This window comes from Dipodomys ordii, unplaced genomic scaffold (assembly GCF_000151885.1).
Source record: "Dipodomys ordii isolate 6190 unplaced genomic scaffold, Dord_2.0 Scaffold10, whole genome shotgun sequence".
Classification (NCBI taxonomy): domain Eukaryota; kingdom Metazoa; phylum Chordata; class Mammalia; order Rodentia; family Heteromyidae; genus Dipodomys; species Dipodomys ordii.
In genome coordinates, this window is record NW_012267226.1 from 23,408,264 (window position 1) to 23,435,729 (window position 27,466).

Sequence of the window (27,466 nt, forward strand, 5' to 3'; positions counted from 1 at the left end):
TGTGCAAGCTGGCTTCCAACTGCAATCCTCACATCTCAGCTTCCCAAATAGGAGTCTTTGTTCATAAGGGCCAAATGATGCTCTCCCTCTAACTTGATCTCCTGATTAGACCCCTCCCCCTCCCCCAGCACCACCGGCTCACCACTCGGACTCAGCCACCTCGCACGTCCCCTCCCCCTCCCCCAGCACCACCGGCTCACCACTCGGACTCAGCCACGCTGCACGTCCCCTCCCTACCCCCCGCTAGGCAGGATCCATCCTGCGTTCTACCCGGGAGCCCACAGGAATGCGGGCCCGCTTCTCTCCGGTGGCTGGACCTCACCCCTGCAGGGCACGTTCATTGGAGAAGCCTCAGCCTGGAGCAGGGAGGGGACTCCGGGCCTTGGCGATCTCCAGTTCACCCCCAGGGCCCCTGGAAGAGTCCCTGCTCACCATCCATCTACCCCGTCTCCCAGCCTCCATTTCCTTCTATCACTTCCCTGTTTCTTTGGGTAAAATACTATTTTTTTAAGGTGAAAATCTATGACCTAGTAAGTGACTCAGGCCTAGACCCTAATGTGTTAAGGTGACAATAAAGGGAAAATCATTTTATTTTCTTCTTAGCCAATAGCCAACCGTCCTCCTCCTCCTCCTCTTCCTCCCTCACCTCCTCCTCCTCTCCCCCTCCTTCTCCCTCTCCTCCTCCCTCTCCTCCTCCTCCTTCTCTCCTCCTCCTCCTCTCCTCCTCCTCCTCCCTCTCCTCCTCCCTCTCCTCCTCCTCCTCCCTCTCCTCCTCCCTCTCCTCCTCCTTCCCCTCCTCCTTCTTCTCCTCCCTCTCCTCCTCCCTCTCCTCCTCCCCCTCTCCTCCTCCTCCGCTTCCTCCTCCTCCTTGCTTCCCCTTCTCCTTTCTCTTCCTTTCCCCCTTCTTTCTCCTTCTTCTCATGAGGTCACTCTGTGACCCATGCTGGCTTCTCTCTTCTGTGCTGGGATTACTGGCATGGGACACCACAACTGTTCATGATTACCATCTTGATATAGACACTGAAAGACTCAGAAGACTCTACTCCTCCCCCAGTTCTCCTCTTTTTCTGTTTCTCCCTCCCCCTCTCCCTCAACTTCATGGTGAAACTTTTGCAGTAAGAAAGTTAATGGCCAAATGGTTTCAGGAGATGATTTGAAATACTTGGGTTTATTATTTATAAAAGGTTTCCCTTTGAACGACTAGATAGTTCTTACAGACCACACAATCAATACACCTGCACAGCAGGGCAGAAGTCTGGGAAGACCCACAGAGATGACTTGGAAATCTCAGGATTTTGCTCAAGATTCACGCAGATGTGAGGCGAGAGTTACACAGCCTGGCTTACAATAAAACTCAGGAAGCTGAAGAAACGAAGGAGACTTATCATCAGAAACAACACACTTCTAAGGCTTCTGGCCAGATGGTAGTGTGTTTAACTATCAAGGGAGAAGTCCAGGGCCATGTGATTTAATGGTGCAGAAAAACTGGTAGAACAGGGGCCAACAGAGAGGTGCAGATTTCTTATCCTTCCAATAAAATTACTTACCCTTTTATTCTGAAGTAAATCGGTGTAATTCAACTGACCCAATATAAAAGACAAAGGCTAACGTTGAGGCCAGTAAAGTGATATGGAAATAAGGCATTTAGATACACCAATTGGCATATGTGACTTAAAAGCCCACTAAATCCAGAGTGTCTTTTGGTCTTCAAATGGCTTGTCTAACACATGGAAAAAATGATTGGTCTTTCCTGTACTACAACAGAGCCCGCCTCTTACCCCTCAGCTATATATACTTAACATATACAATATGGAGACACATCTTTCTGCCTCTCTCCCTCCTTTATCTATCTATCTGGCCATATAATTTATCTACCTACCCTATCCATTTGTCTCTCACATCTTACTACTGAAATATAATGCTTGTGCTGGTGCTTGGTTTCAGAATCTACTAGAAAGGAGAGATCTGGATATAATATACAGTTCCCTTAGAAACTTACAAAAGTATAGCTTGCTAGAGCCCCCAAGACTTTCTTTAAAGTGAGGCTTCCAGAGTGAGATTTAAATGCTCCATAAACCACTTAAAATCCTAAGCTAAGCCATGTGTCTATGTTAGAAATTATTTGGAGGAAAGGTGTTATGGAGTTTATGAGGAGCTCAGAGATAGACATACCCTGAAGTGTTACAGGATTCAATCTTTTCATGTTTATCAACGAGGAAGGCCGCACACAGCTGTGCTGCGTTCACTCACCGGTGCCGAGGAGCCCGCAACAGAGCGGCGGGGCCGAGGAGCCCGCAACAGAGCGGCGGGGCCGAGGAGCCCGCAACAGAGCGGCGGGGCCGAGGAGCCCGCAACAGAGCGGCGGGGCCGGGCGCGGCGCCCTGCCCATCCCCACTTCCCCACGCGCGTCCACGGCCCAGCCCTTGCTACATCCCGAGCATCCTCGGCTCTCTATCCCTGCTTGCGGGTGGCTTGTGAGGGGAAGAGCAGAGGCTGGTTGCAGGTAGTCTGGGAACAATCACACCCATTATATTATGTTCCAGGAGATTCATGTGCAGTGTCAAATCGCCCAGCTCGCCGTAAGGCAGGCTGGACTATGATCACAGAGAAGGGAAGGATCGAGGAGGCTGCTGAACAGACGCGTCTGTGACCCGTCGGGGAGCAGATGACGAGGACGGGCTTCGTAGGACACCCCTGTGCCTCGGAGCCGTCGTCCGATGCAGGCGGAGGAGCACAGGAGCAGCTCCAGGTGAGGCCTGAGACGCGCCACCACTGCTGCTTTACTAACACAGTGACTCGTAGTCCTGCAGCTCTCTGGCTCCCCGGCTTTGTGTACAACACTATCAACTATTCTTTTAAGTAACTGTTAAATGATGCACTTACTAGAATTTTAAAAGAGATGCAAATATCGTGGTCTATTTATTTCTTATAAAAATACTTCAGATGTAAATGTTCTGCAACATCATGGCTAGCCTTTAAATGTGTGATTAAATTAATTCTCTGAGGAAGTGGCGCTGTGGCTCAAGTGGTAGAGCGCTAGCCTTGAGCCGAAGAGCTGAGGGACAGCGCCCAGGCCCAGGGTTCAACCCCACAACTGACCAAAAGAAAAAAAAATGAACATTTGGGGCTGGGAATGTGGCCTAGTGGTAGAGTGCTTGCCTAGCATGCATGAAGCCCTGGGTTCCATTCCTTAGTACTACATAAACAGAAAAAGCTGGAAGTGGTGCTGTGGCTCAAGTGGCAGAGTGCTATCCTTGAGCAAATGAAGCTCAGGGACAGTGCCCAGGCCCTGAGTTCCAGCCCTAGGACTGGCAAAAAAAAACCCAAAACAAACAAAAATTTCTCTGAAATTGTGCTGTTTGGGTTTGGACACTTTAGCGCTCAGATATAAAAGACCCCATTTATATAATTCTTGGCATGTAGAACTTATCTTTCCACAAAACTGGAGTGAGTAGTTTAAGGTTTTCCAAAAGTCAGAGGCTTAGTGTCTGAGTTGCTAATAAAAGAAAATGCTGGGCCCACTCTTGGGCACTCAAAACATGAAAAGCAAAGAAGAGACAACAAACTCAGCCCTCCCCACTTACACAGTGAGCCAGGATCAAAGAGCTGGGCCCTGCCACAGGACAGAGAGAGGAACGTGATCAGTATGGCCAGGTCGGGAGGAACAGATATGGGTTCAGTGACACTGATCTATCTTTAAGGGGCTAACTGGCCCTCTGACAGGCCAGGCTGGTGGTCTGATCTACTGTTATCCCAATCCTGGTTTTATTTACTTAATTTTTTGCCGGTTGTGGGGCCTGAACTCTGGGCCTGGGCACTGTCCCTCAGCTCTTCAGCTCAAGGCTAGCGCTCTACCACTTGAGCTACAGTACCACTTCTGGCTTTTTCTGTTTATGTGGTGCTGAGGAATCGAACCCAGGGCCTCATGCATGAAAGGCAAGCACTCTACCACTGAGCTACCTTCCCAGCCCCTTATTTATTTATTTTTAAAGATTGTTTATAGTAGTCACTTGCTTCATCCAACAATATGTACCCATTAATATCAGAATAATGCTATAAAACACTGCACTACATTTGCTGAAAACATTTTCCCCCCATGGGTTCTAGCATTCTCTTTGCCTTCTAAGAGGCATCGTTTTCCAGATCATAGCCGTCATGTACTGTGTCATCTTTCTTCTAAACCTGGCAGCTTCTGCCATCTAGAAGTCACTATATATTTATCTAGGAATTTGCCTAATGTATCTTCTCCTTGGTGTCTGATTGGCTGAATTCATGTACACCATGTCCACAGTCCAATAGACAATTCTAATCAGTATTGCCACTTTCTCAATTCTTCGTTTGCAGTGGCACCATCAGTTACACCAATTTGTCCACTTCTGTCACCTTTGAGAGAAATCCTGTGGAGAATTCTTCTGCAACGTCCCTTGCGTATCTTTATTTTTTGGAACTACTCAGTAGCCATTAGTTCATTAACAGCAACGCGTGATATTACGATTGCCTCAGCCGCTCGCTCCACCTCCGAGTCTCTCTCCCGTCCTTCCATGTCTCCCACCCTTCTTTGTCAGCCAGCTGGGTGGTCATTTCTGTGCCCAGGAGAAAAAGAAGTCTCCATTCTCTAAATCTCCATTCCTCCCGCAGCGACTGAGCCTCGCTCTCAGCCATGGCGGGTTTCCTGGCTGCACGAGTCTGAATCTGCATGCAGGGAGTGTGCACTGCACCTTTGGTGACCCAGTGAGAGTCTGTGGAGGGGTGGGGCGGCCCTGGAAGGAGGTGCGGCCCGCCGCGGTCGGCCCTTCCCCGGCGGCGCTGCTCCGATCTGGCCTGTGCCAGGGAGCCGGCAGCGGCGGGCACCTATCTTACGGATGTTTTTCTGGTCCCACCTCGGAGTCTGCAGGTGACACATTGCTACTCCAGGAGCCTCGGCGGGCAGCTCTGGGCTGGGGTGCACAGCGGGGGGAGGGGCTCCCACTAAATGGGACACGGGGTTGTCATCTACGCAATCTTCTGTTACATAAACACCTGTGGAGCACTTACACACGTGCCGGCCGCGTCTCCACGTTCACACGTGCACGTTCAGTATGGAATTTCACAGGCACACTGGAAATCAAATCATTTTGCAAAAATGCTAAAAGAATGTTAAAGCCAGAGGAGGGTTTGAGTAGCCGTGCACCCACCCCTCACCTGCCCCGCTCCTTCCCTTGTTCAGGCTGAAGGGACATGTGAGGCAGGTCACTGACCAAGTCATGGCGGGAGCCAGGCATTCCGAGGTCCTGGGGATGGTTGGCGGCTGCTCTCCTGGCAGGCGGGTGGAGTGGCGCCTCCCGTCGGGGAGGCAGGGAGGCTGCCCGGTGGAGGCTCAGGAGTCTCGGCACAGCAGCCCCCGCAGAGCCCGCTTCATCTCCGTGTTGCGCAGTGTGTAGATGAACGGGTTGAGCACGGGGGTGATGATGGTGTAGAAGACGGCTGGGGCGCCCGCGCCCGCCCCGGCGGCGCCGGGCTGCAGGTAGATGCACACGGGCGGCGTGTAGTACAGGAGGACCACGGTGAGGTGGGCCGTGCAGGTGGAGAAGGCCCGGCGCCGGCCCTCGGCCGTGCGGATGCGCAGCACGGCCGCCACGATGAGGCTGTAGGAGGCGACGATGAGGGCCAGGCACCCCGCGGCCACCACGCCGATGTCCACCAGCATGGCCAGCTCGTTGGCCGAGGTGTCCGCGCAGGCCAGCGCCAGCACCGGCGGGATGTCGCAGAAGAAGTAGGCCACGTGGCGGGGCCCGCAGTAGGGCAGGCGGAAGGTGAGGGCCGTGTGCAGGGCCGAGTGCAGGGCGCCCACGGCCCAGGTGCCGCCCGCCAGCCCCGCGCACACCGGCCTGCTCATGGCCGCCGGGTAGTGCAGGGGCCGGCAGATGGCCAGGTAGCGGTCGTAGGCCATGACCGTGTAGAGGAAGCACTCGGTGCTGGCCAGGAGGTGGAAGCAGTAGAGTTGCGCTGCGCAGCCCGGCAGGGAGATGAGCCTGCCCTCCGCGGCCAGCAGGCCCGCCAGGACCTTGGGCACTGTCACGGTGGACAAGCAGGCGTCCAGGAAGGACAGGTGGCCCAGGAAGTGGTACATGGGGGAGCCGAGGCGCGGCGCGCAGCCCACGGCCACCAGGATGAGCAGGTTGCCGGCCGCGGTGGTGCCGTAGACGAGGAGGAAGAGGAGGAAGAAGAAGGCGGGGTGCTCGGCTGTGTGCAGCAGCCCCGCCAGGACGAAGTGGCTCACCGCACTGGTCTGGTTGAGGAGCTCTGGCGCCGGAGCCATCTTACACACCCGTGCATGCGCGCGCACACACCTGGACACACACACACACTCACACACACACGCTCACACACAGCTAGCTGAGTCCCTTCGAGCAAACCCCACATGAACAGCAAGGTGATCCGCTTTGCCCTTCCCGGAGCTGCCCCTCGGCCTCAGGAGCGGGAGGAAGCTGGAGCGGCGCCGCGGCCGTGCTGTTCTTGAGTCCTCGTGCCGCCGGCTCTGCGGGTCACTGTGCTGTTCGGAAGGAGCGTCTCCCTGCGCGGTCTAGGCCGTTGGCAGGGCAATCATGGACTGGAAGGAAGAGCTGGAGCCACCCGAGGCTGTATGATTCTAGGGAGGCCCAGGCTTCTGCATGCGTTCCCAAGCGGAGACTCCGGAGCCGTCCTCATCCACCGCATCCGGCGGGGACGTGTGCCACGGGGGACGTGTGCAGGCAGGGGTTAATGCTGTGTGTCAGCCCGCATTGGGGTGCTCTTACGTCACCCAGAGCCTCCCCCGCTCCCCCCGCCACGCAGAGGGACATCTTTCAGATTTCATCTACACACAACTCTCAAGTGCATCGGAGCCCTGGAGAGAAGAACTAATGAGCGCCAGGACAATTTGTTCAGCGCGTTCTGCGGTGTTCCCAGCAAGTTGGGTCTGAACCTGCTGGGAATATTCTCTTATGTCTGCTGCCTGCTCTCTTCCCGCAGGGCGGGCTCAGCGCGCGCAGTCTCTCTTGGATTCTTCCTGTCTTTGATGTCTTAAAGCTAATTCAATGTTGCATTGTGTGAACACTTTTTAATTTGCTGGTTTTTTTTTTTTTCTGTTGTGATTTTGGTCTCCCAAGCACCATGTCTGCGTTTAGGTATGTTTAAGTAGTTGTTCAGAGGGGTGTCCATCTGCCACGCCCCTGGGTCAATGTCGCTCCCTGTGTCATTCTCTCCCACTTCTCCCACCGCCACCCACTGCCTCCACGGCTGCCTTCCAGCCTCGCGCTGAGCATCGTGCCCCGCCTGCCTCCTCTCTGGGAGTTTCTCTCCCATGGTGAGAGACTTGCCTCCTGTTATTTAAGTACGTCGACATACACTTTCAAACGTGTTGAAAGTTGCTTGTGGATCTTGAGTAATAGTACATGTTCTCTTACACAATGGTGAAAAAATAATTCATCCATGTTCTCTCTGTGCTTGTGTGATTTTGTACTTTTTTTTTTTTTTTTTAACCTTTGTGGCCTACAGCAGATCAGAGATAGGTCTAATGTCATCTTTTTCCAAATGGCTACTCAGGGTCCCCAGGGCTATTCATTAAGAAGTCTATCTTTACTTTAGTGGCTAAGATACCGGATCTTTTCTTACTACACAATGAATCATGCCAGTGTTTCTCGGTCAGCTTTTGGTTGTACATTTCTAGCTCTGCCTCATGTGGAGATGCATTTTCCTCTCTTCATGGAAACAGGTTTGGGACAGGCAATAACGTCACTGATTTGGAGTTATACCTGAAGTCGTTTGTGTTGCCCGGGGGCGCAGGGGGTGCTGTTTAACTTTGCATCACTACTGTTCCACAGACAGCAAAGGCACTCGCGGACGACACACACTTCTTAGAAAGCTTTCAGTGTGGACCAGTCTGTACCCCGCTCTCCTAGGGTTCCCTTGCTCTCTTTCCCCTTTTCCCTCTTTCCCTCCCCCCCTTCTCCCTTCTTTTCTTCCTTTCTTTTTTTTTTTTTTTGCCAGTCCTGGGGCTTGAACTCAGGGCCTGGGCACTGTCCCTGAGCCTCTTTGTGCTTGAGGCTAGCACTCTACCACTTGAGCCACAGCACCACTTACAGCTTTTACTGAGTAGTTTATTGAAGAGTCTCATAGTCTTTCCTGCCTGGGCTGGCTTCAAACTGTGATCCTCATATCTCAGCCTCCAGCATAGCTAGGATTAGAGGCGTGAGCCACCGGTGCCCAGCTTGTCAATTGGAGCCTGGGGAACCCAGAATCCTCTTAGCCAAGGTACTGTGGTGACATGCTGAGCGGCACGGGGGGTGGGCAGCGGAGGACCAGGGAAGCCCAGGCCAGGCCGGCAGCGTTCCTAGAAGGCGACTAGGATGCGCTTCAAGGCTCTCAACATCTCCTTGTGGCCAGAGGCTTGCTCCCCCACCCCGCCCCACATCTGAACCCCAAAGCCACACAGAGAGTGCAGGAGTGTGGTCACACACAGACAGACACAGACACAGAGCAGACATAGACACAGAGACAGAGACAGACACAGACGCAGAGACACAGAGACACAGAGACAGACACAGACACAGACACAGATGAGACACAGACACAGACATAGACACAGACACAGACACACACACACACACAAACACAAACACACACACGTGTCCACCATCTTAGTGGAGCGCTCTGGGAACAGCCATGGAAGAGCAGGGGGACCCTAATCTACAGGAGGTAGCAAACACACTCACCTTGACACACCCATTATTTTACCAAGTCCAAGCCTTGTACACGCCAAGGAGACTAAACCTTCTCGGGCCCTGGTTCAGTTCCTCACAGTGAGGTGAAAGTACTCCCCCAAGGTCAGGTCCAAGGTCATCTCTTATCTTCCTCACTAAGGTAGACGGCCAAGGACAGGGGGTTTGGAAAAAGCCACTCACCCCAGTGAATTTCAACTTCCCTGTAGTTATAGAATTCGTAAGGATGACAACCATCTACACACGTATCTACCACCTACAACTGCTGTCAAAGTCAGATCAATCGTCTGCACCAAGGTTAATTTGCAGCCACACAGAGGTTAGCATCAGTAACGAACTCACCCACGGAGACCGCAGGGGGGCGCAGCCTTCACGGGGGGACTGGCCCGCCCTAGACCCCTTCCACAGGGTGCTCCCTCCCTGCGTGGCTTGGACACAGTTCCGGACCACGACTGGGACCAGATGGCAGGGTGGAGCTTCCCCTCTCTGCCTGAGTCTGGTGGGCCCGGGGGCTCAGCGGGGCTGGACGTCCCGGACGCCCCCCATCCTCCGCCGGGGCTCAGCGGGGCTGGACATCCCAGACGCCCCCCAGCCTCCGCCGGGGCTCAGCGGGGCTGGACGTCCCGGACGCCCCCCAGCCTCCGCCGGGGCTCAGCGGGGCTGGACGTCCCGGACGCCCCCCAGCCTCCGCAGTGCGGCCTTCATCTCCTTGTTACGCAGTGTGTAGATGATGGGGTTCAGCAAGGGGGTGATGACGGTGTAGAACACAGCCACCACCCCGTCCAGGGGCTCCCGGGAGCCGGGCCGCAGGTAGATGAAGGTGCAGGGCACGTAGTACACCACCACCACCGTGAGGTGCGCGGCACAGGTGGAGAAGGCGTTGCGCCGGCCCTCGGCCGACCGGATCCGCAGGATGGCGGCCACGATGTAGCCGTAGGAAGTGAGGATGAGCACGAAGCACGTGAGGGCCAGGAAGCCGATGTCCACGAAGGTGACCAGCTCGTTGACCGTGGTGTCGGCGCAGGCCAGGCGGAGGACCGGGGGGATGTCGCAGAAGAAGTAGTCGACGCGGCTGGGGCCGCAGAAGGGCAGCCGGAAGATGAAGGTGGTCTGGAAGAGCGAGTGCGCGGCGCCGCCCAGCCAGGTGCCCAGCGCCAGGCAGTGGCACGCGCCGCGCGTCATGATGGTGGCGTAGTGCAGAGGCCGGCAGATGGCCAGGAAGCGGTCGTAAGCCATGAGCGTGTACAGGAAGCACTCGGTGCAGCCCAGGAAGTGGAAAGAGAAGAGCTGGATCACACAGCCCCCGAAGGAGATGCGCCGGCTGTCCAGGAGAAAGCCGGCCAGCATCTTGGGGACGATCGCCGAGGAGATGGTCATGTCCAAGAAGGAGAGATGACACAGGAACCAGTACATGGGCCGGTGCAGCCGCGCGTCCAGCAGGATGGTGAGGATGATGAGCCCGTTGCCGCAGACGGTGAGGAGGTAGATGAGGAGGAAGGCCAGGAAGAGCGCGGCGCCCAGCTGGGGGGGGTGGTGCAGGCCCACCAGGGTGAAGTGAGACACCCACGTGCCGTTCCCGCCCCGCATCCCGCACTCGCAGCCCGCGGAGCCTGGGGAGCTGGCACCTGTGTCCGCCGCCCGCCCAGCCCCTTCAGGCCCGTGTCCACCTCCCAACCCTCTGTCTCCGCCTCGGCCTCTCTCTGTCCCACTTTCTGCCTGCTGTCTGTCTGTCTGTCTGTCTCCCTCTCTTTCTCTCTTTGAGTCTCGCTCTCTTGCTCTTTATCCTGATTTTTCGCTTCTCCGGCTCCCACCCCTGGCTCTTGAGTTTTGCTCAGGTCTGGGGGAAAGTTCCTCTGTCAAGCTCGAAGGTGTGGAGTGTGGAGAGGCAAGCAGCCCCTCCTCACCAGCCTGCTTTCCCGCAAGCTGTCAGTCACTCACTGCCGGCTGCACATACCCCACATCTCCAAGGACTTCATTGTCCGACTCAGGCTACCATGCTGTTATTGCTTGCTGGTCTTCTACTCTGCCTAGTTTATAAATTTAACGTGACCAGCTATGTGAAGGGTTTGGCACTAGAATTTCAGGATTCTACTGATTGTTTTAGAGCCGATCTTTCACCGATGCGGGGGAGTATTGTTTCCATCAGGAGACCGATGGAAAGGCTGAGCATTCAAGTCAGGATGAACATAGTAACATTAAACTTAAATCAATTGAAGGAATACATAATATTCTTTTATTTTTCCTCCAATTTGATTGATCCACACACAAGAGAGTTAGGTTATGTCTCACTGATTTTTTTTTTTTAAATGAATACAAGAGTTGGAATGATAAGTTCTCATAGAATGAACCTAGTATATTCAGAATCTCTGAAATTTTAACTAGAAGGATCTGGGTTTGAAAATTCTCTATAAAAATGCACAGACAAGTCCGGTGCCATTAGCAAGTCTCAGCTCTCTGATTCTACCGACTCTAACATTCAATAAATAAATACTCATCTCAGAAGGATACCTCTCCCTCCTTCCTGAGGACTTCCAGGCTGGTGACCACCTAGATCTGAGTCCACCGTGAAGCCACTGCCCGCTGGGCTGCTCGGATCCTTGCTGTTCAGCGCTCCTGGGCCATTTCCGAGCTCAGCAGGGCCCCGGAACCCTCCTTCCACAAGCCTCTTCCTGCTGGCAACCGGCTCTTTCTGTTCATTTATCTCCCTCCCCTCCCCCGTAGACCTCGCTGGAGCCCTCGGCCGGGTATTCGTAGGCGCTGACCCCTGGAGCGCTGTTTTCTGGCCGGCAGCTTCTTCCTTCCTGTTGTCCCCATGGGGTGGGAGTTGGGGGGGGGCTGACACCAAACTCAGCTTCATCCTTGGGGGACAATTAATTGACTATCTGGAAATAAGTTGCATTGGGCTTTGTTAACTGCAAATTCAGAACGGCAGCGATTCCAGGAAGTTCATCCTCACAGTGGAGGAACGAGAAGTGCAAGACCTTTGTGTTTCTTTGAGTTTTATTTTCCTCACGTGTCACTTGGACGTGATGTTGTTCTACCCACTTGTCCTATTAAAGTTCTGATGGAATTAAAAAAAAAAACCCTCTAGAGCTCAACAGAGCTCAAGGTATCACATAAATGCCTATGTCAGTGCCTTTTTATTTATTTATTTATTTTGGTCGGTCGTGGGGCTGAACTCTGGGCCTGGGCGCTGTCCCTCAGCTCTTCAGCTCAAGGTAATTGCTCTACCACTTGAGCCACAACTGACAAAAAAAAAAGTTATACTTACACACACACACACACACACACACACACGGAATGGGGGGAAAAACAAAAAAATTTAAACAGGTGACAAAATGTAAAGTACAATTTACCTTACAAAGAATTAGTGTCTTTATCAATGTTCAAACAAATCAGTAAGAAAAAGACTACTATCTCAAAAGAAATGAATAAAGTCCTTTAGAGCAAACACAGAAAAGGAGACAACCATGACATAGCATAGGTGCTTGCTTTGCTTGTCCAAGTAAGGAAATGAGCAGAGCAATCGCTCCTAATCAGCCTGTCCAGTGAGGACCGGTTGTGTAGCTCCATTTCTTTGGGAAAGTCACTCTAAAACCATAGCAAGCCACGGAATTTAGGACTGGGAATGCAAAGGTGGTGGAAGAGGGCTGTTACAATAGGAGGGGGTTCAGCTCACAGGTCTCTGCACGAAGCCCACCGCCTGGACGCTCAGCACGCCCATCAATCCACTGCAATGCGTGCATATGGACATGAACCAAGTGGCCGTCTTAAGGAAAACCAAAAAGAGGACTTTTCAGAAAACGGGATGGAAGTGCAAGCCGCCCGGCCCTGGCTGGGTTTGGGAAGTAGTGGCCGCCAGGTTGCTCGGCCTTCTCCCCCCCCCCCCACCGCCTCCTTTGTGTTGCCTCTGCTCTTTTCTCCCAGTGGTTTATTCCCCGTTTCCAGCTCTTTATTCAAACGTGGACCCTTCAGGTATTAGAATAGTGAGCAATCGCAAACATCTGAAGCGGAGCTTGGGTCTCCTAGTTGAAAATAGCCCAACGGTTAGAATTCCAGAGCTCTTAAAAAAAATGGAAGAAAGACAGCCTCTTCAGTAAATGGTGCTGGAAAAATTGGTTAACTACTTGTAGAAAACTAAACCTAGATCCTTATATATCACCCTGCACCAGAATCAATCAAAGACCTCAGAGTCAAAGCAGACACTCTGAAAACATTACAGGATGGAATAGGAGAAACCCTAGGTCTCCTTGGCTCAGGCCGAAATTTTTTAATAGAGACCCAGAAACACAACAAATCAAAGAAAGGTTGGACAAATGGGATTGCATGAAATTGCAGAGCTTCTGCATGGCAAAGGACATAGCTAGCAAGATCAATAGAAAGCCCACGGATTGGGAGAAGATCTTCACTAGCCGTACAACGGACAAGGGTCTCATATCTAACATATACCTGGAATTTAATTTAATTTTTTAAATTAAATTAAATCCCCCAACAACAAATCCTCAAAGAAACAACAGTCCAATAAATAAGTGGGCTAAAGACTTAAAGAGAAACTTCTCTGAAGAAGAAAGAAGGATGACCAATAGACACATGAAGAAATGTTCAACATCCCTAGCCATAAAAGAACTGCAAATCAAAACAACACTGAGATACCACCTCACCCCGGTTAGAATGGCTAAAATCAAGAACTCTAATAATAACAGATGCTGGACAGAAGGGAACCTTACTGCATTGTTGGTGGGAGTGTAAACTTGTTCAATTACTTTGGAAAGTAGTATGGAGGTTCCTCAAAAGACTCCACATAGAGATTCCCTATGACCCAGCAATCCCACTTTTGGGCATTTACCCAAATGATCACAAACAAGACCACACTAAAGCTACCAGCATGAGTATGTTTATTGCAGCCTTATTTACCATAGCTAAGACATGGAACCAACCCAGACGCACCTCAGTAGATGAATGGATCAAGAAAATGTGGTATATATACACAATGGAATTCTATGCCTCCATCAGAAAGAATGACATTGCCCCACTTGTTAGGAAATGGAAAGACTTGGAAAAAATTATAGTAAGTGAAGTAAGCCGGGCCCAAAGAAACATAGATCCCCTGGTTTCTCTTATTTGCAATAACTAATATATATCTGAGACAAGCAGAAAAGGTCAGATATGTTGATGTTAAGTGAAATGAACCCCAAGATAAGGACTCAATTTTTTTTTCTTTCTTGTGATAGTTTCTAACATATTTATAAGATGATTTCTTTGTTGCTCTGTATGTCCCCGCCCCCCCACTGTATAACCCCTGCTTTCACTGTATCTGATGCTGGTATAATTTGTGGAGGGGAAGGGAAAAAACAAATTGTTTAAATAGGAATACAGGTGGACCCATTGCAACAATGAGATGTACAAGTCGTTATGTCAAAAAACAAACTTTACAACTTTGGGGGGGGAGGGGAAGGATAGGAAGGGGAAACAAAGGAGGAGGCAACAATGCTTGATAAGAAATGTACTCATTATCTTGCCCATGTAATTGTAACCCCTCTGTACGGTATTTTCATAATAATAATAAAAAAAATACAAAAGAATTCCAGAGTTCTGAAATGGAATATTGTGGAGCATGCGTAGGCAACCATGTTTTAGTATAAGAAGTAACGATAGCCGGGAGCAGGTGGCTCATGCCTGTAATCCTGGCTACTCAGGAGGCTGAGATCTGAGGATGGAGGTTCAAAGTCAGCCTAGGCAGGAACGTCTGTGAGATTCTTATCTCCAATAAACCACAAAACTGGAAGTGGCGCTGTGGTAGAGCACTGGCCTTGAGCTGAAGAGCTGAAGGACAGCGCCCAGACCCAGAGTTCAAGCCCCATGACCGACAAAAAAAAAAAAAAAAAGTAATGAAGGAAGGATGCCAGTGGCTCACGCCTGTAATCCTGGCTACTCAGGAGGCTGAAATCTCAGGATGGAGGTTCAAAGTCAGCCTAGGCAGGAAAGTCTGTGAGACTCTGACCTCCAATGAGATACCAACAAGCCAAGAGCAGCGCTGTGGCTCAAGTAGTCGAGCACCAGCCTTGAGTGAGCACACTCAGGTGCGGAGATGACACATGTAAGGAGGGAGAGGCAGGGGGAGGAAGGAGGGAGGAGGGGTGAGCGCGGGATAATTGGTCCCTCTGCTCTGCACGTGCCATTCAGGGTCCCTGGAGAAGAGGGTCTCCAAGGTGGCTCGAGACGTTTATTCCTTCCTGAGGGGGTGGCTGGCAGCTCTTCCGCTCAGAGCAGGGCCGCCGCATCCCTGGCTCCAGGCCTGGCTGGGGCCCAGAGAGAAACATCCTGGCAGCTGAGCTAACCAAAGGGACAGGGGTGGGCTGGGGGTGGGCTGGGGTTCACCTGGGGAGCCGTGTCTCCCTTCATTCTGGAAGTGCCTGCTCCTGTGCTGCTGCTGGAGAAGGAGACTACCCGACGGCGAAGCTTCACCTAAAAACCAACGCTGGGAGCCGAGTGCGCCCGGCCCCACCGCACCCAGGGCCCGGGAGAGCCGGGATTCTGTCCCGGGGAGGTGGTTCTGGGATTCTGTCCCCGGGAGGTGGTTCTGGGATTCTGTCCTGGGGAGGTGGTTCTGGGATTCTGTCCCGGGGTAGGTGGTTCTGCCTGCACTGGGATTGCCTGTCCACCTGTCCCCCACACGGCGATGCGTATTCGCTTCTGCTTTGCTGCGGGTCCAGTAGTCAGCCTCCGCGGCTCTGTGGTCTGTGCTCTCTGCGGCCTGGCTGAGCTGGCCGAGGCCTCCAGGCTGCCGCGGTGACCACCCCTCCCCGCCAACCCACGGCGCCTCGGCGGCTACACCAGAGCATCTTAAAGGCGGCTTGGTTTTTGCTGGTACCGGAGTGTGAACTCAGAGCCTCGTGCCTGTCCGATGTGCTGGCCTGGCTTCTGCTGTTGGCTTGAGCCGCCCTTCCGACACAGCTTAAACACAGTGTTGCTTTTCTTTTGCCAGCACTGGGACTTGAACTCAGATCTAGGGTGCTCTCCCTTAGCTTTTGGCTCAGCTCGAGGCTGGTGCTCTGCCAGCTGACCCAGTCTCCCGCTGCTGGCTTCTTTTGGCTGGTTAATTGGAGAGGTCTCATGGGCTCTCCTGCCCAGGCTGGCTTGGAGCCTCAAGTTCAGATTCTGCCTCCTGAGCAGCTAGCATTTTAGGTGTTGGTCTGTGTACTTGGATTAAACACATTTAAAAAACAAACACAAAACCAAGGGTGGGCAGTGTTTCACGAGGCTTTTACTCTAGAACACTGACCTCTATTGATGTGTCTACCAACTCATCCACGAGGGACCTGGAGGTTTCTCACTCACACAGAGTCAGCCTGGGAACAGGATGTGGCAATTAAACTGGGTATAGGCAACAGTGAAGATTCTTCTAGCGCCTTCCATGCCTTATCACCTATCCGGTTATCTCCTTGGGACTGAGGAAGGGATTGGGAAGATAGCTGACTTACTGAAAGTCGCACAGCTGGTCTCTCCTCTCCAGTGCTGGGGAGCAGGCACGTGGGTCTCCCCGGCTGTGCGGGATCTCTGCTGCTCGGGCAAGCCCCCCAGGCCAGCCCTGACCACGCGGATGGAAAACCACACGGCCGTGACACACTTTCTCCTGCTGGGAATCCCGCAAACCACCGGCCTGGAAAACGTCCTCTTTGTCCTCCTCCTGGCTTTCTACATGCTCACGCTGCTGGGGAACTTGCTCATTCTCCTGGCCCTCCTCAGCTCCCCCGGCCTCCACACCCCCATGTACTTCTTGCTGGGAAATCTCTCGGTGTTTGACATATTTTTCCCTTCAGTGAGCTCCCCCAAAATGATGCTGTACCTGGTGACCCGGGATCACCGCATCTCCTTCCAGGGCTGCGCCACCCAGCTCTTCTTCTACCACTGCCTGGGCTGCACCGAGTGCTTCCTGTACACCGTGATGGCCTACGACCGCTTCGTGGCCATCTGCCACCCGCTGCGCTACACGGCCATCATGAGCCGCCGGGTGTGCGCCGGCCTGGCGCTGGGCACGTGGCTGGGCGGCTGCGTGCACGCCTCCATCCTCACCTTCCTCGTCTTCAGGCTGCTCTACTGCAGCCCCCGCGAGGTGGACAGCTTCTTCTGTGACATCCCCGTGGTGCTGCGTCTGGCCTGTGCCGACACCGCCCTGGTGCAGACGGTGAGCCTCACCAACGTGGGCGTGGTCTCCCTCACGTGCTTCCTGCTGGTGCTCACGTCCTACACACGCATCGTCGTCTCCATCCTGCGCATCCGCTCCTCGGAGGGCCGGCGCAGGGCCTTCTCCACCTGCAGCGCCCACCTGACCTCCGTCCTCCTGTTCTACGGCCCTGTGATGCTCGTTTACCTGCAGCCGGCGCCCAATCCGTGCCTGGAATCCGTGGTTCAGGTGTTGAACAATATTGTGAACCCTTCCCTCAACCCGTTGATTTACTCCCTGAGGAACAAGGAGGTGAAGTCGGCTCTGAGGAAGGCCTTACCCCACGGCGTGTGCAACTGCGGGGGGCAGACTTCGTGTCGTGAGCCGTCTTAACGCTCTGCCTCCCGCCCGCTCGCGCGGTGCGATCTGGGGACAAATAGGGAAGATTGAAGAGATTTTGGTTTGATGAATGGCTGACTTTCTTAAGACAATTTTTTATTCAACAAGATCTTTCATAATGTATTTGCTCAACATTATTGCATGTACTTTATAAACACTGCTTTCATAGCTCAAATAATAATCACAGGGAGTAGAAAATGTTATTACCTAATGCACTGAGCGAGTAATTAAGGCCCGGTGTTACAGAGGTAGGAAGTCGTGAGCTAGGGTGGGACCGAGGCTCTCAAACTTGTACTCAGGGAGGAATCATCCCGTAGACATTAGTGCTTCTAGAAGCTTCCTTTTAACTGACATAGATTGTTCTCTAATTTGCCAAGAAACTATACAGTCCATTAAGTATTGATTCCTCTCATTCTCTAGTCAATATTCTGGCTAATCATACGTGTTTAGCTTGACTATAGATTCTCTTACATTCTAGAAATAGCTATCATGTACAGATTACCAACAGATTGCCTCTGATCTCAGTTAACTGTCTTTCTTTATGCCAAGGGTTTGAGTTCTGCAAATGGGTGCAGGCTAAAAGACATGCAGCCCAGGGCTGAATCTTGGTTCTAGAGTTCCTGGACTTTCTAATATCATATGCATTTCTCCTCAAGTAAGCAGCTTTGAAAAAACTTAGTTGCAAAAATTAAAGTGAGCAGAGACTTTCCTCCCACGTCTGTCCTGCCAAAGAGACTGTCCACTGGCTTTTGTCATTTTCTCAACTCTCCCATTGGTGATGTAATTGCAACTATAGTTGGTATTCAACTTCCTGTTTAGCATGCTTTCCGCTCTGTATAAACTACATCTATGTTATTTATATTGGTATAGAGAAATGTGATCGTATTTTTTGTATATTTTCTGGTTTTAATAGTGTATTAAACCTTCCAATTGCCAAATGTTGAAAACATGGGCTTTTTGGGATATATGATACCTATGAAATGATCCATTCTGAGTATGGGATTCAATCATTTCTCATCCGTTTACCAGTACAGGCTATTGGCAGCTACACGTTGGCTCTCGCCACCTTATTTCCATCCTTAAGCCTGCGAGCAGCTGTCTCTCAGCCTGACCCACTCTAGATACTTCTCTGCAATGGAGTCTTTTGGATGGCCCGGGGCAGGACATTGTTAAAGTTTGTGCCACGGTCTGTTTTTTTTTAGGATTTGATAACCTTTTATTTATGTTTAGCTATTATCTGCAGATGGATTTTGGGGCTGTTTCTTTTGGTTAAATGTGCTATTATGAACATCTGTGTGCACAATTTCTGTTTCAACATCCAGTTTTGCTTGGTGCTCTATCACTGAGCCATGCCTCCAGCCTTTTTGGTACCTTTTTGGTTATTTATTATGTTGTCGGCCATGGGACTTGAATTCAGGGCCTGGGCATTGTTCCTGAGCTTTTCTGCTCAAGGGTAGTGCTCTATCACTTTAAGCCACAGCATCACTTCTGGATTCTGGTGGCTCATTGGAGATATGTCTCCAATTTTTTTCTGCTGGTGTTGGCTTTGGACCACAATCCTCAGATCTCAGCCTCCTGAGTAGGCAGGAATACAGACATGAGCCCGCAGCACTTGGCTCCCTGGTTGTGTTTGAGATAGGGTCTTGCCTCCTGCTTGAGCATGTGCCTAGAAGGCGATTCTACAACTTGCCACGTTCCACAGTGGCTGGGGTGGTGCACGCACGCGGCCATGCCCAAGTTCCTCTGCGGAGATGGAAGTTCCAAGACTTTCTGCCCAGGCTGGCTGGGTGCCACAATCCTCCTGCTCTCAACTCCTCCTGAAGCGTGTGCCACCGTGCCCAGCGGTCAATCAAGAATGGGTTTCTCATGCACTCCCAGGCTGGTCCCCTCAATCTCAACTTTTTGGTGATTAACGGGAGACAAGAGTCTCAGAGACTTCCCTGCCTGGGCTGGGTTTGAATTGGGATCTTCAGACCTCAGCCTCCTGAGTAGCTAGGATCACAGATGTGAGTTATGCCTTCCTGGAAGCAGAATCTGAGCCCTTACCAATTTGCACCACAATTAACACAATTCACAAACACAGCTGCTCAGATACATGCAAATGAATGTATACATGGAGCAAAAGGAACATTAATGAATTTACCCAGGGATACAAAAGTTTACTCTTTTTGTCTTATCTCAAATAGGTGCATCCTAATTATAAGCCACAAATGTTTGTGAGGTGCAGTGGAGAGCTAATATGGACACGGTGTATGATGATCAAGCCAGGAAATTTGCCGGGGAGAGGAGAATCGTATTTTGCCCACACTTAGCCACCAGCCTTTCTTCTAATAATTTACTTGTATGACTTTGTTTTCTAACACAGAAAGAGGTTGAATTTGGCCATTTTAAAGCATTCTTTGTGTGTCACTGTAGGGATGCTTATCTATTAGGAGCTGGCACCATTCGGAAAAGCAAGTGTCCTGATTTCCGCATGTGACACCGACTAGCCAATATGCAATCTCTTGGCTGTGAAATCCTGCCCTGAATCAAGGTGAAGTGACCCACTTTGTCCAGCAGGTGGCAGCACGGGGGCACAGTAAGCCAGAAGCATCTGTCATTGCCGACTCCAGTGAAAAGCTCCAGGAACTGAACTAAGACGGAGAACAGGGAGAGAGGAGAGGGTTGAACAGTATTGTATAGAGGAATTTCAATTCACTATATCAGTGTATGGGTACAATGCCTCTTGATCAGTGTCACTTTGTTAATTTTGTAAAACATGTTTGGTTACAGCCATGTAGAACAAATCCATAAACTAGGCAGGCTTACTGTATTTTCTAAATAGATGACACGTGTGTGTGTGTGCGCGCGCATGTGCGTGTGCGTGTGTATATGTGCCAGCCTAGGGCTTGAACTCAAGGCCTAGGCGCTGTCCCTGAGCATTTGTGATCAAGGCTGGTGCTCTACCACTTGAGCCACAGCTCCATTTCTAGCTTTTTGGTGGCTAATTGAAGAGTCTCAGCCCTACCAGGGCTGGTTTCGAACTGCAATCCTCACATCTCAGCCTCCTGAGTAGCCAGGATTACAGGATTATAGGACACTGACTCTTGGCTTGATGATAAAAATTTCTATAACATTTACCCATAAAGAATATTTAAGATCACAAAACAATGAGAAGAGGATGGGAGCAGACAGAAGGGGAGAGATCCCCGTCTCCCGCTCTAATTACTCCCCGTGCTCATTCTCACTTCTAGGGTCTAGGGATTGGGCCCTGGGGATATTGTCTCAGTAGAACCCAGAACCGTTCATTCTCTCCAGTTTGAGAACATCATAAATTCAGAGTTTCGGGATCAGCTGGGCAGCCGGGCAGAGGGCCTGTGCATGTTTTGGATTTAAGAGGAGCAGGTGTGGAATCCTGGCTCTTCACCATGGCTAGAGTTTGGGAGCTCATTTCTCTCCGATAGAAACTGCAAACAGCAGCTCCCCAGCCATTACATGTGGGTGTTTTTTTCTTTAATCAGTAGGGATGTGTCTGAAGCACCGCCTGCTCTGTGCTTCCTCGGTTTCCTTCCTCCCCTCTGTCCCGCTGAGAATGTTCTGTGTCCTGGTCATTTGGCCAGGAGGACCCAGGACCTGAAGACATGTTGTTTCACAGGGTTGACACGGTGCTGCATGAGTATGCCAGCACCAAGAACGCACGGCCGGGAGGAAGTGCCAGAGAGAAGTGTGTGTGTGTGTGTGTATGTGTGTGTGTGTGTGTGTGTGTGTGTGCGCACGTGTATGTGTGCGTGTATGTGTGTGTGTGCGCACGTGTATGTGAATGTACACATCTGTGCATGCACACCTGTGTGTGCCAGAGAGAGGTGTGTGTATGCGTGTGCGTGTATGTGAATGCACACATCTGTGCATGCACACCCGTGTGTTAAGAGAAGGGCCTTTACCAGGAAGAACGGTGTGCACGTGTGCATGTGTGTGTGTGTGAAGAGAAAGGCTTTTGGGGGAAATAGTGTGTGTGATGTGTGTGTGTTAGGAGCAGGGCCTTGGGAGAAGCCTGGTGGCTTGGGAGGCGGCGGGTTCTGTGTTCAGGAGCCCGACTCTTCAGTTCATATGAACATTATTGTTAGGAGAGATCAGGCGGACGGAAGGAGAGAAAGGAGGCAGAGACAGCAGACCGGAGCGGGCGTTAGTCACTGCTGCAGAGTGGCTGCGTGTAACCGGAGCAGGAAGGAGGGGTCCGGCACGTAGGCACAATGGGCCAAGGACACGCGTAGAACTGCAGTGAGGGGCGGCGGCGGCAGCCGCCACAGACACACGGCGGACACTGAGGCCAAAAGATGTCTTTATATTTCTAGCAGGCGGCAAGAACATGCGTGTGTGCATGTGTGTGTGTGTGCGTGTGTGGGCATCTGTGTGTGTGTGTGTGTGTAATTGCATGGATGGTTATGACCCAAAGTGAATGCCTAAATAGTAGTTTGAGCTGGAAAGGAATCTGTTGTAAAAAAAGTTAGTCTTATTTTTAACTAGTGTAAGGAGGTTTCACTGTGATAATCGCGCCCATGGGGACAGAGGGACTGGAGAAGGCCACCAGTCCTCATAGTCCTGTGTGTCAGCCCTTCCTCCTTGTCTGTGCCCGCTGTGCTTGGCGGATTTCACCATGCCGTCTCTGTGTGTGTGTGTGTGGGGGTGTGTGTGTAAAGGCTGGCTGGCTGGGGTGAGCGGGCTGGAGGGAGGGAGGGAGGCTGGAGTCTGCCTGCACCACTTTCATCTTTGCTAGGAGATTCCAGCCTGTCTACACACTTCTGCAGCTCCAGCCTCAGAGCCTGGAGGGAGGCGGTGAGGTCTGAGAGCCCTGCTCCCGTCGCCTCTGCCATTGACCGTAACCACCCTTGCGATTTGATGCTCATTTCACTCACAGCACAGCACTCACACTGGTCAAATTGGAAACAACGTGGAGTGGGGCAGAATGAGACCATTTCTTGGACAGAAACACCAGTGATAGTGGAAGAAAACGAGAAATACCTAGTGGTGCCATTTGGAGGGAAAGCTAAGGAGGGATGCGGAACACAGAAGGCGAAGTCGGGGATTCAGAAAAGATAATTCAGGTATTCTCCTTAGGATTGTCTAACGCCGATGGCAGTGACTAGAGCCAAAAGGTGCCCTTGGCATGGACATTTGCATGCGTGAGACTCACGATATGGAGAGAAAACCTCCTGAAGGGGGACATACGCACAAAGAAGCCGACGTTTCTGTCACCTCCCTGGGGCCACAGGGCCTCCGTCTTTGCCACTGTCCTGCGTGCACGGGGCCGGGCCATGCAGCCCAGACTCGTCTCTTAAATACACATCAGGACAGGTGGCAGTACAATGGTTGGAAGGTCAGAGTCACCGCAGGGGTTCACACGCACGGGTTGGGGTCGCGGCCTGCTTGTGAGCAGACTATCACAAGGCTGCTGTTGACGTGGGATTGTTAGCTGCTAACGGAGGTTGCGCAGGGGTGATGGATGGTTCTGGAAGACGCTGGCTCGTCAGGTGGTAAAGCAGACAGGAAGAGATGAAGGGGGACTGGCAGGAAGAGCTGGTGACGGTAAGATGTTGCTCAACCTTACATGATTCTGTCTTCTCACTTCTCATAGAGACAGAGCCGGCGAGGCACGGGTGGAGGTCAAGGTCAGGTGTAACTCCCCTCCCTGGCCGCCTCTGGCCTCAGCCTGGGCCCCCATTGCACCCAGCCCCTCTGCGCCGCCGCTCCGCCCCTCCCTGCGGCCGGTCTCACGTCACCATGGCTTTGCTTCTCCAGGGCCGCCCGCCGCATGGACCGCAGCAACCGCACCTCGGTGACGGAGTTCATCCTGCTGGGCATCGCCCACACCGCCGGCCTGGAGACCATGCTCTTCCTCTTCTTCCTGGCCTTCTACCTGTTCGCCCTGCTAGGAAACCTGCTCATCTTGCTCGCCATCCTGGCCTCCTCCACCCTGCGCACCCCCATGTACTTCTTCCTGGGCAACCTGTCTGTGTTCGACCTATTGTTTCCCTCTGTGAACACCCCGAAGATGATGGGGGCCCTCCTGGGGCGGGGCCGTACCATCTCCTTCCAGGGCTGCGCCTCTCAGGTCTTCTTCTACCACTGCCTGGGCTGCACCGAGTGCTTCCTGTACACCGTGATGGCCTACGACCGCTTCGTGGCCATCTGCCACCCGCTGCGCTACACGGCCATCATGAGCCGCCGGGTGTGCGCCGGCCTGGCGCTGGGCACGTGGCTGGGCGGCTGCGTGCACGCCTCCATCCTCACCTTCCTCGTCTTCAGGCTGCTCTACTGCAGCCCCCGCGAGGTGGACAGCTTCTTCTGTGACATCCCCGTGGTGCTGCGTCTGGCCTGTGCCGACACCGCCCTGGTGCAGACGGTGAGCCTCACCAACGTGGGCGTGGTCTCCCTCACGTGCTTCCTGCTGGTGCTCACGTCCTACACACGCATCGTCGTCTCCATCCTGCGCATCCGCTCCTCGGAGGGCCGGCGCAGGGCCTTCTCCACCTGCAGCGCCCACCTGACCTCCGTCCTCCTGTTCTACGGCCCTGTGATCGTGGTCTACCTCAGGCCTGCCTCCAGTCCCTGGCTCGACGCCGTGGTTCAGGTGTTCAACAACATCGTCACCCCTTTCCTCAACCCGCTGATCTATTCCTTGAGGAACAGGGAGGTGAGCTCAGTGCTGAGGAAGGCGCTATCGCTTGTGGCCCAGCCTCTGGGTCATAAGGACTAGGAACGGTGGTCTCAGAAGCCCTTGGTGGAGATGCTTCTGACTCACGGGCACGGCAGGCAGCACTGTGGCCAGAGCTCTCCCTGCACTGCCAGAGGCCCACCCTCCCTCAGCTCGGACTCTTGATAACTATGTGGCAGGGGCCGGACACGGATTCATTACTAACCCTTAATTCAGTGTTTTCTCTTTTTGTGATCTGCCAAAATAACATCTTGCTTTCTTTTCAACATCATGGATTTTTTTTAAACTAAAAATATATTAGTGTAAATAATTAAGGAGAGGGTCTTCTTGGTGATATTTACAGCAGGTGTGGTGTGAACGTCATCAGATTTCTTTCTTAATCTTTCTCCCTTCTCCTTCCTCTGTTTTTGGTCATTTTCATATATATATATATATATATATATGTATAATCTATTCACTATGACATATGTGTGTACATGTGTAGATATATACACACATACATATGTATTTAAATGCTCGCACATATATTTCATATACATATATGATACATTCATATGCGTCATACACACATATATGACTTCTGTAATATTCACAGCATTATTACCTTCCCTCGCTCTTTTTTTGGGGAGGGAGGTCCGGTCGTGGGGCCTGAACTCTGGTCCTGGGTACTGTCCCTCAGCTCTTCAGCTCAAAGTTAGCACTCTACCACTTGAGCCACAGTGCCACTTCCGGCTTTTTTTTCTGCTTATGTGGTGCTGAGGAATCGAACCCAGGGCCTCATGCATGCAAGGCAAGCGCTCTACCACCAGCACCCCCCCTCACTCTTTAATCCCTTCTAAAACAGTCTCTTTTTATTAGCATGTCATAGTATTTTTATTTTGGGATCTAATTCTTATATATGAGCCCAAACATGATAGATGCCTTTCCGAGCTTATGTGGAAACTCATCCAGAAATTACAAATACAGCTGAAACACAGTCCTGCCATGCCACGCTTGGGCGTTTATGCAACGGAATGTAAATCAGGCTACAAGAGAAAGCTACCTGCTTACCGTGTCGGTAACAGAATGACTTAACAGTAGCCAAGTTATAGAACCAGCCTAGGCACCAGCAAACAATGACTGAAGAAACAAAATGAGCTACACATATACCATGCAGTATTAGTCTGCCACAAGAAGACAGAAGTTCTGTTAGTGGCTGCGGGAAAGCAGATGGAATTGAAGCCATAATGATACATCATCACGCCCAGCTCTCCCACACCCAGGGCAGGCCTCCCCCAAGGTCATCTCTGGAAAAACTTCATCCCCAGAGCATAACCAAAGGTGGGCTTGTACAATTTCACAGGTGCTTCTCAATCTAGCCAATAGAGTCACCAAGATGTCATTGATAGGCAAACACATAAACAACCTGCAGTATATCCCTCCAATGGAATATCATCCCTTGATTTTTAAAAATGAGCTGTGAAACCACAAAGAGATACAGAGGATATGTACGGACATATGTGTAAGCAAAAAAGTCAATTAAAGAAAACCTTGCATTGCTTTCTATATCATGTGTGGAAAAAAGTAATTGGTGGGACTGAAAGAAATTGGAGTATATTTGTATACCCCTTGCTTAATTTTCCAGACTACTGGATTCCCCCCCCCCCCGCCGCCCCCCGTCTCTCTGTCTCTGTTTTGTATTCAGGATTTTTTTTCCCATTGGTTTACTCAAGACACTAATGAACATTTCAACTGTAATTATTTTCTACTTCAATTTGTCTTAATTAATTCCATGAGGCCTTTGTTTTTTAAATGCCGCCCTTTATAGTCATTGTGTTAAAATAGAATTATGTGCTTTTGCATATCCAGCATAATTAATTTCCTGAGCCAATGATCAAACAAAACAAAACAGTACAACCACAGTGATCGCTGCTTCCTGGCACAACTCGAGTCAGAACCAGCGGGAGGAGGGGCGCCGCCCTCTTCTCTGCCCTCAGTCCTCCATGTTCTGCACCGGGAGTTCTTGACAGCGTTTTGTCTCCTTGTGGTTAGGATGATCGGCTAAGTGCTTTATCATCCATTTCTCTGCTAGGAACATAACTTACTGACCTTTCAAAGACATTCAAATAGGAGGAACAAGTAAAAGAATGGAAGCCTTCCTACATTTATATGCACTTCCATGCACACATGAATCAGGCATTCTTCTACCCCTGGAGCCTTCCTCTCCTACTGGTGTTGGCTGTTTTGCTTCTGGTTTTTCTTTTTATAAAGAAGACACGATTATTAGCATTTCCTCTCACTGTTACCCATATTGTTGGAATTTGTAACCACTGTCCTTCTAGCTGTTAAGGAAGAGTCAATGGAATGATTTCCCATTAAGCTCCTTCTGCAGCCCACATCAAATCCATCAGTGAATGTTAAGTTTTTATCCTCAAGATATACCCAGAATTAGCCGGGTCCCGGTGGCTCACACTAGCTACGAAGGAGGCTGAGATCTGAGGATCAGGGTTCAAAGCCAGCTTGAGCAGGAAAGTCCATGAGACTCTTTTTTTCAATAAACCACCAGAAAACCAGAAGTGGCGCTGTGGCTCAAGTGGTAGAGCGCTAGCCTTGAGCTAAAGAGCTGAGGGACAGCGTCCAGGCCCAGAGGTCAAGCCCCACGAATTTACCTCTTCTCGGTACCTTTCTTATATGCATCCCAGCCGATGTCACTTTCCTCCCTCAGCTCCTGTAATAGTTCATCTCCCTGCATCTGGCCATACCCAGCCAAAGGAAGACATGGTGATTGCTTCCTCCTCAATTCCTTACTCCAAACATGTTTTTTTCCTTTTGTTGGTCTTTTCCTTTTGCAGCTCTATTAGGCACAAGTGCTATCATCTGACATCACGATTTTTTTTTTTTTGGAGCCTGAACTCTGGGTCTGGGCGCTGTCCCTCAGCTCTTCACCTCAAGGCTAGTGCTCTACACCTAAGTCACAGTGCTTTTTTTGCTTATGTGGTGCTGAGGAATCGAACTCAGGGCCTCATGCGTGCAAGGCAAGTGCTCTACCACTGAGCCACCTTCCCAGCACTCCCCACCCCCAACTTATGTTTCTTAGCATTTGTCTTCTGAAAACTAAGACATTCTCCTGCAAAATCAGCATCGCAGCTCTCAAACGCAGGGGATTCATTACAGGTGGAAAGCATAATCTGCATTTAAGCATCAGCAGTTGCTTCAATAGTGTTGTGTATAGGTTCCTTCTGTTTTTGGTCTGAATTCTAACTAGCATAAGGGTTGTCATTTTCCTTTAATAGATGGCAACAGGATTCTGTCTTTTTTTTATGCTATTGATGTTTAAAAGAACCATGACTATCTCTTTTACAGTTCACGGCTAAGCTTTGAATTGTCTTACTTTCTTCTGTTGATTATACTCTGGTTAATATAATTTAATATGAGCTTACACCAGACAGCACAGAGAGCAGGCTGGCGAGCCGGAGTTGGGAGGGAGGAGGGGGG

The 27,466-nt window shown here is 51.3% G+C and overlaps 4 protein-coding genes across 4 annotated transcripts; 2 read left to right on the forward strand and 2 right to left on the reverse strand.

The window, feature by feature from the left end:
- Window positions 1-5,356: 5,356 nt before the first annotated feature.
- Window positions 5,357-6,298, reverse strand: LOC105980637 (olfactory receptor 10S1). The gene has a single exon (XM_013009520.1). The coding sequence runs from the start codon at window positions 6,296-6,298 to the stop codon at window positions 5,357-5,359; it is 942 nt and encodes a 313-aa protein (XP_012864974.1).
- Window positions 6,299-9,389: 3,091 nt separating this feature from the next.
- Window positions 9,390-10,325, reverse strand: LOC105980638 (olfactory receptor 10G6-like). The gene has a single exon (XM_013009521.1). It carries the CDS (start codon window positions 10,323-10,325, stop codon window positions 9,390-9,392), a length of 936 nt encoding a protein of 311 aa, XP_012864975.1.
- A 6,013-nt stretch (window positions 10,326-16,338) lies between these two features.
- Window positions 16,339-17,295, forward strand: LOC105980639 (putative olfactory receptor 10D4). The gene has a single exon (XM_013009522.1). The coding sequence runs from the start codon at window positions 16,339-16,341 to the stop codon at window positions 17,293-17,295; it is 957 nt and encodes a 318-aa protein (XP_012864976.1).
- A 5,794-nt stretch (window positions 17,296-23,089) lies between these two features.
- LOC105980739 (olfactory receptor 149-like) lies at window positions 23,090-24,034 on the forward strand. The gene has a single exon (XM_013009644.1). The coding sequence runs from the start codon at window positions 23,090-23,092 to the stop codon at window positions 24,032-24,034; it is 945 nt and encodes a 314-aa protein (XP_012865098.1).
- The last annotated feature ends 3,432 nt before the right edge of the window (window positions 24,035-27,466 follow it).

What these genes read in the sequence shown, in the direction of transcription:
- LOC105980637 (XM_013009520.1), bottom strand. Translation starts at nt 6,298, where the DNA reads ATGGCTCCGGCGCCAGAGCTCCTCAACCAGACCAGTGCGGTGAGCCAC.
- LOC105980638 (XM_013009521.1), bottom strand. Translation starts at nt 10,325, where the DNA reads ATGCGGGGCGGGAACGGCACGTGGGTGTCTCACTTCACCCTGGTGGGC.
- LOC105980639 (XM_013009522.1), top strand. Translation starts at nt 16,339, where the DNA reads ATGGAAAACCACACGGCCGTGACACACTTTCTCCTGCTGGGAATCCCG.
- LOC105980739 (XM_013009644.1), top strand. Translation starts at nt 23,090, where the DNA reads ATGGACCGCAGCAACCGCACCTCGGTGACGGAGTTCATCCTGCTGGGC.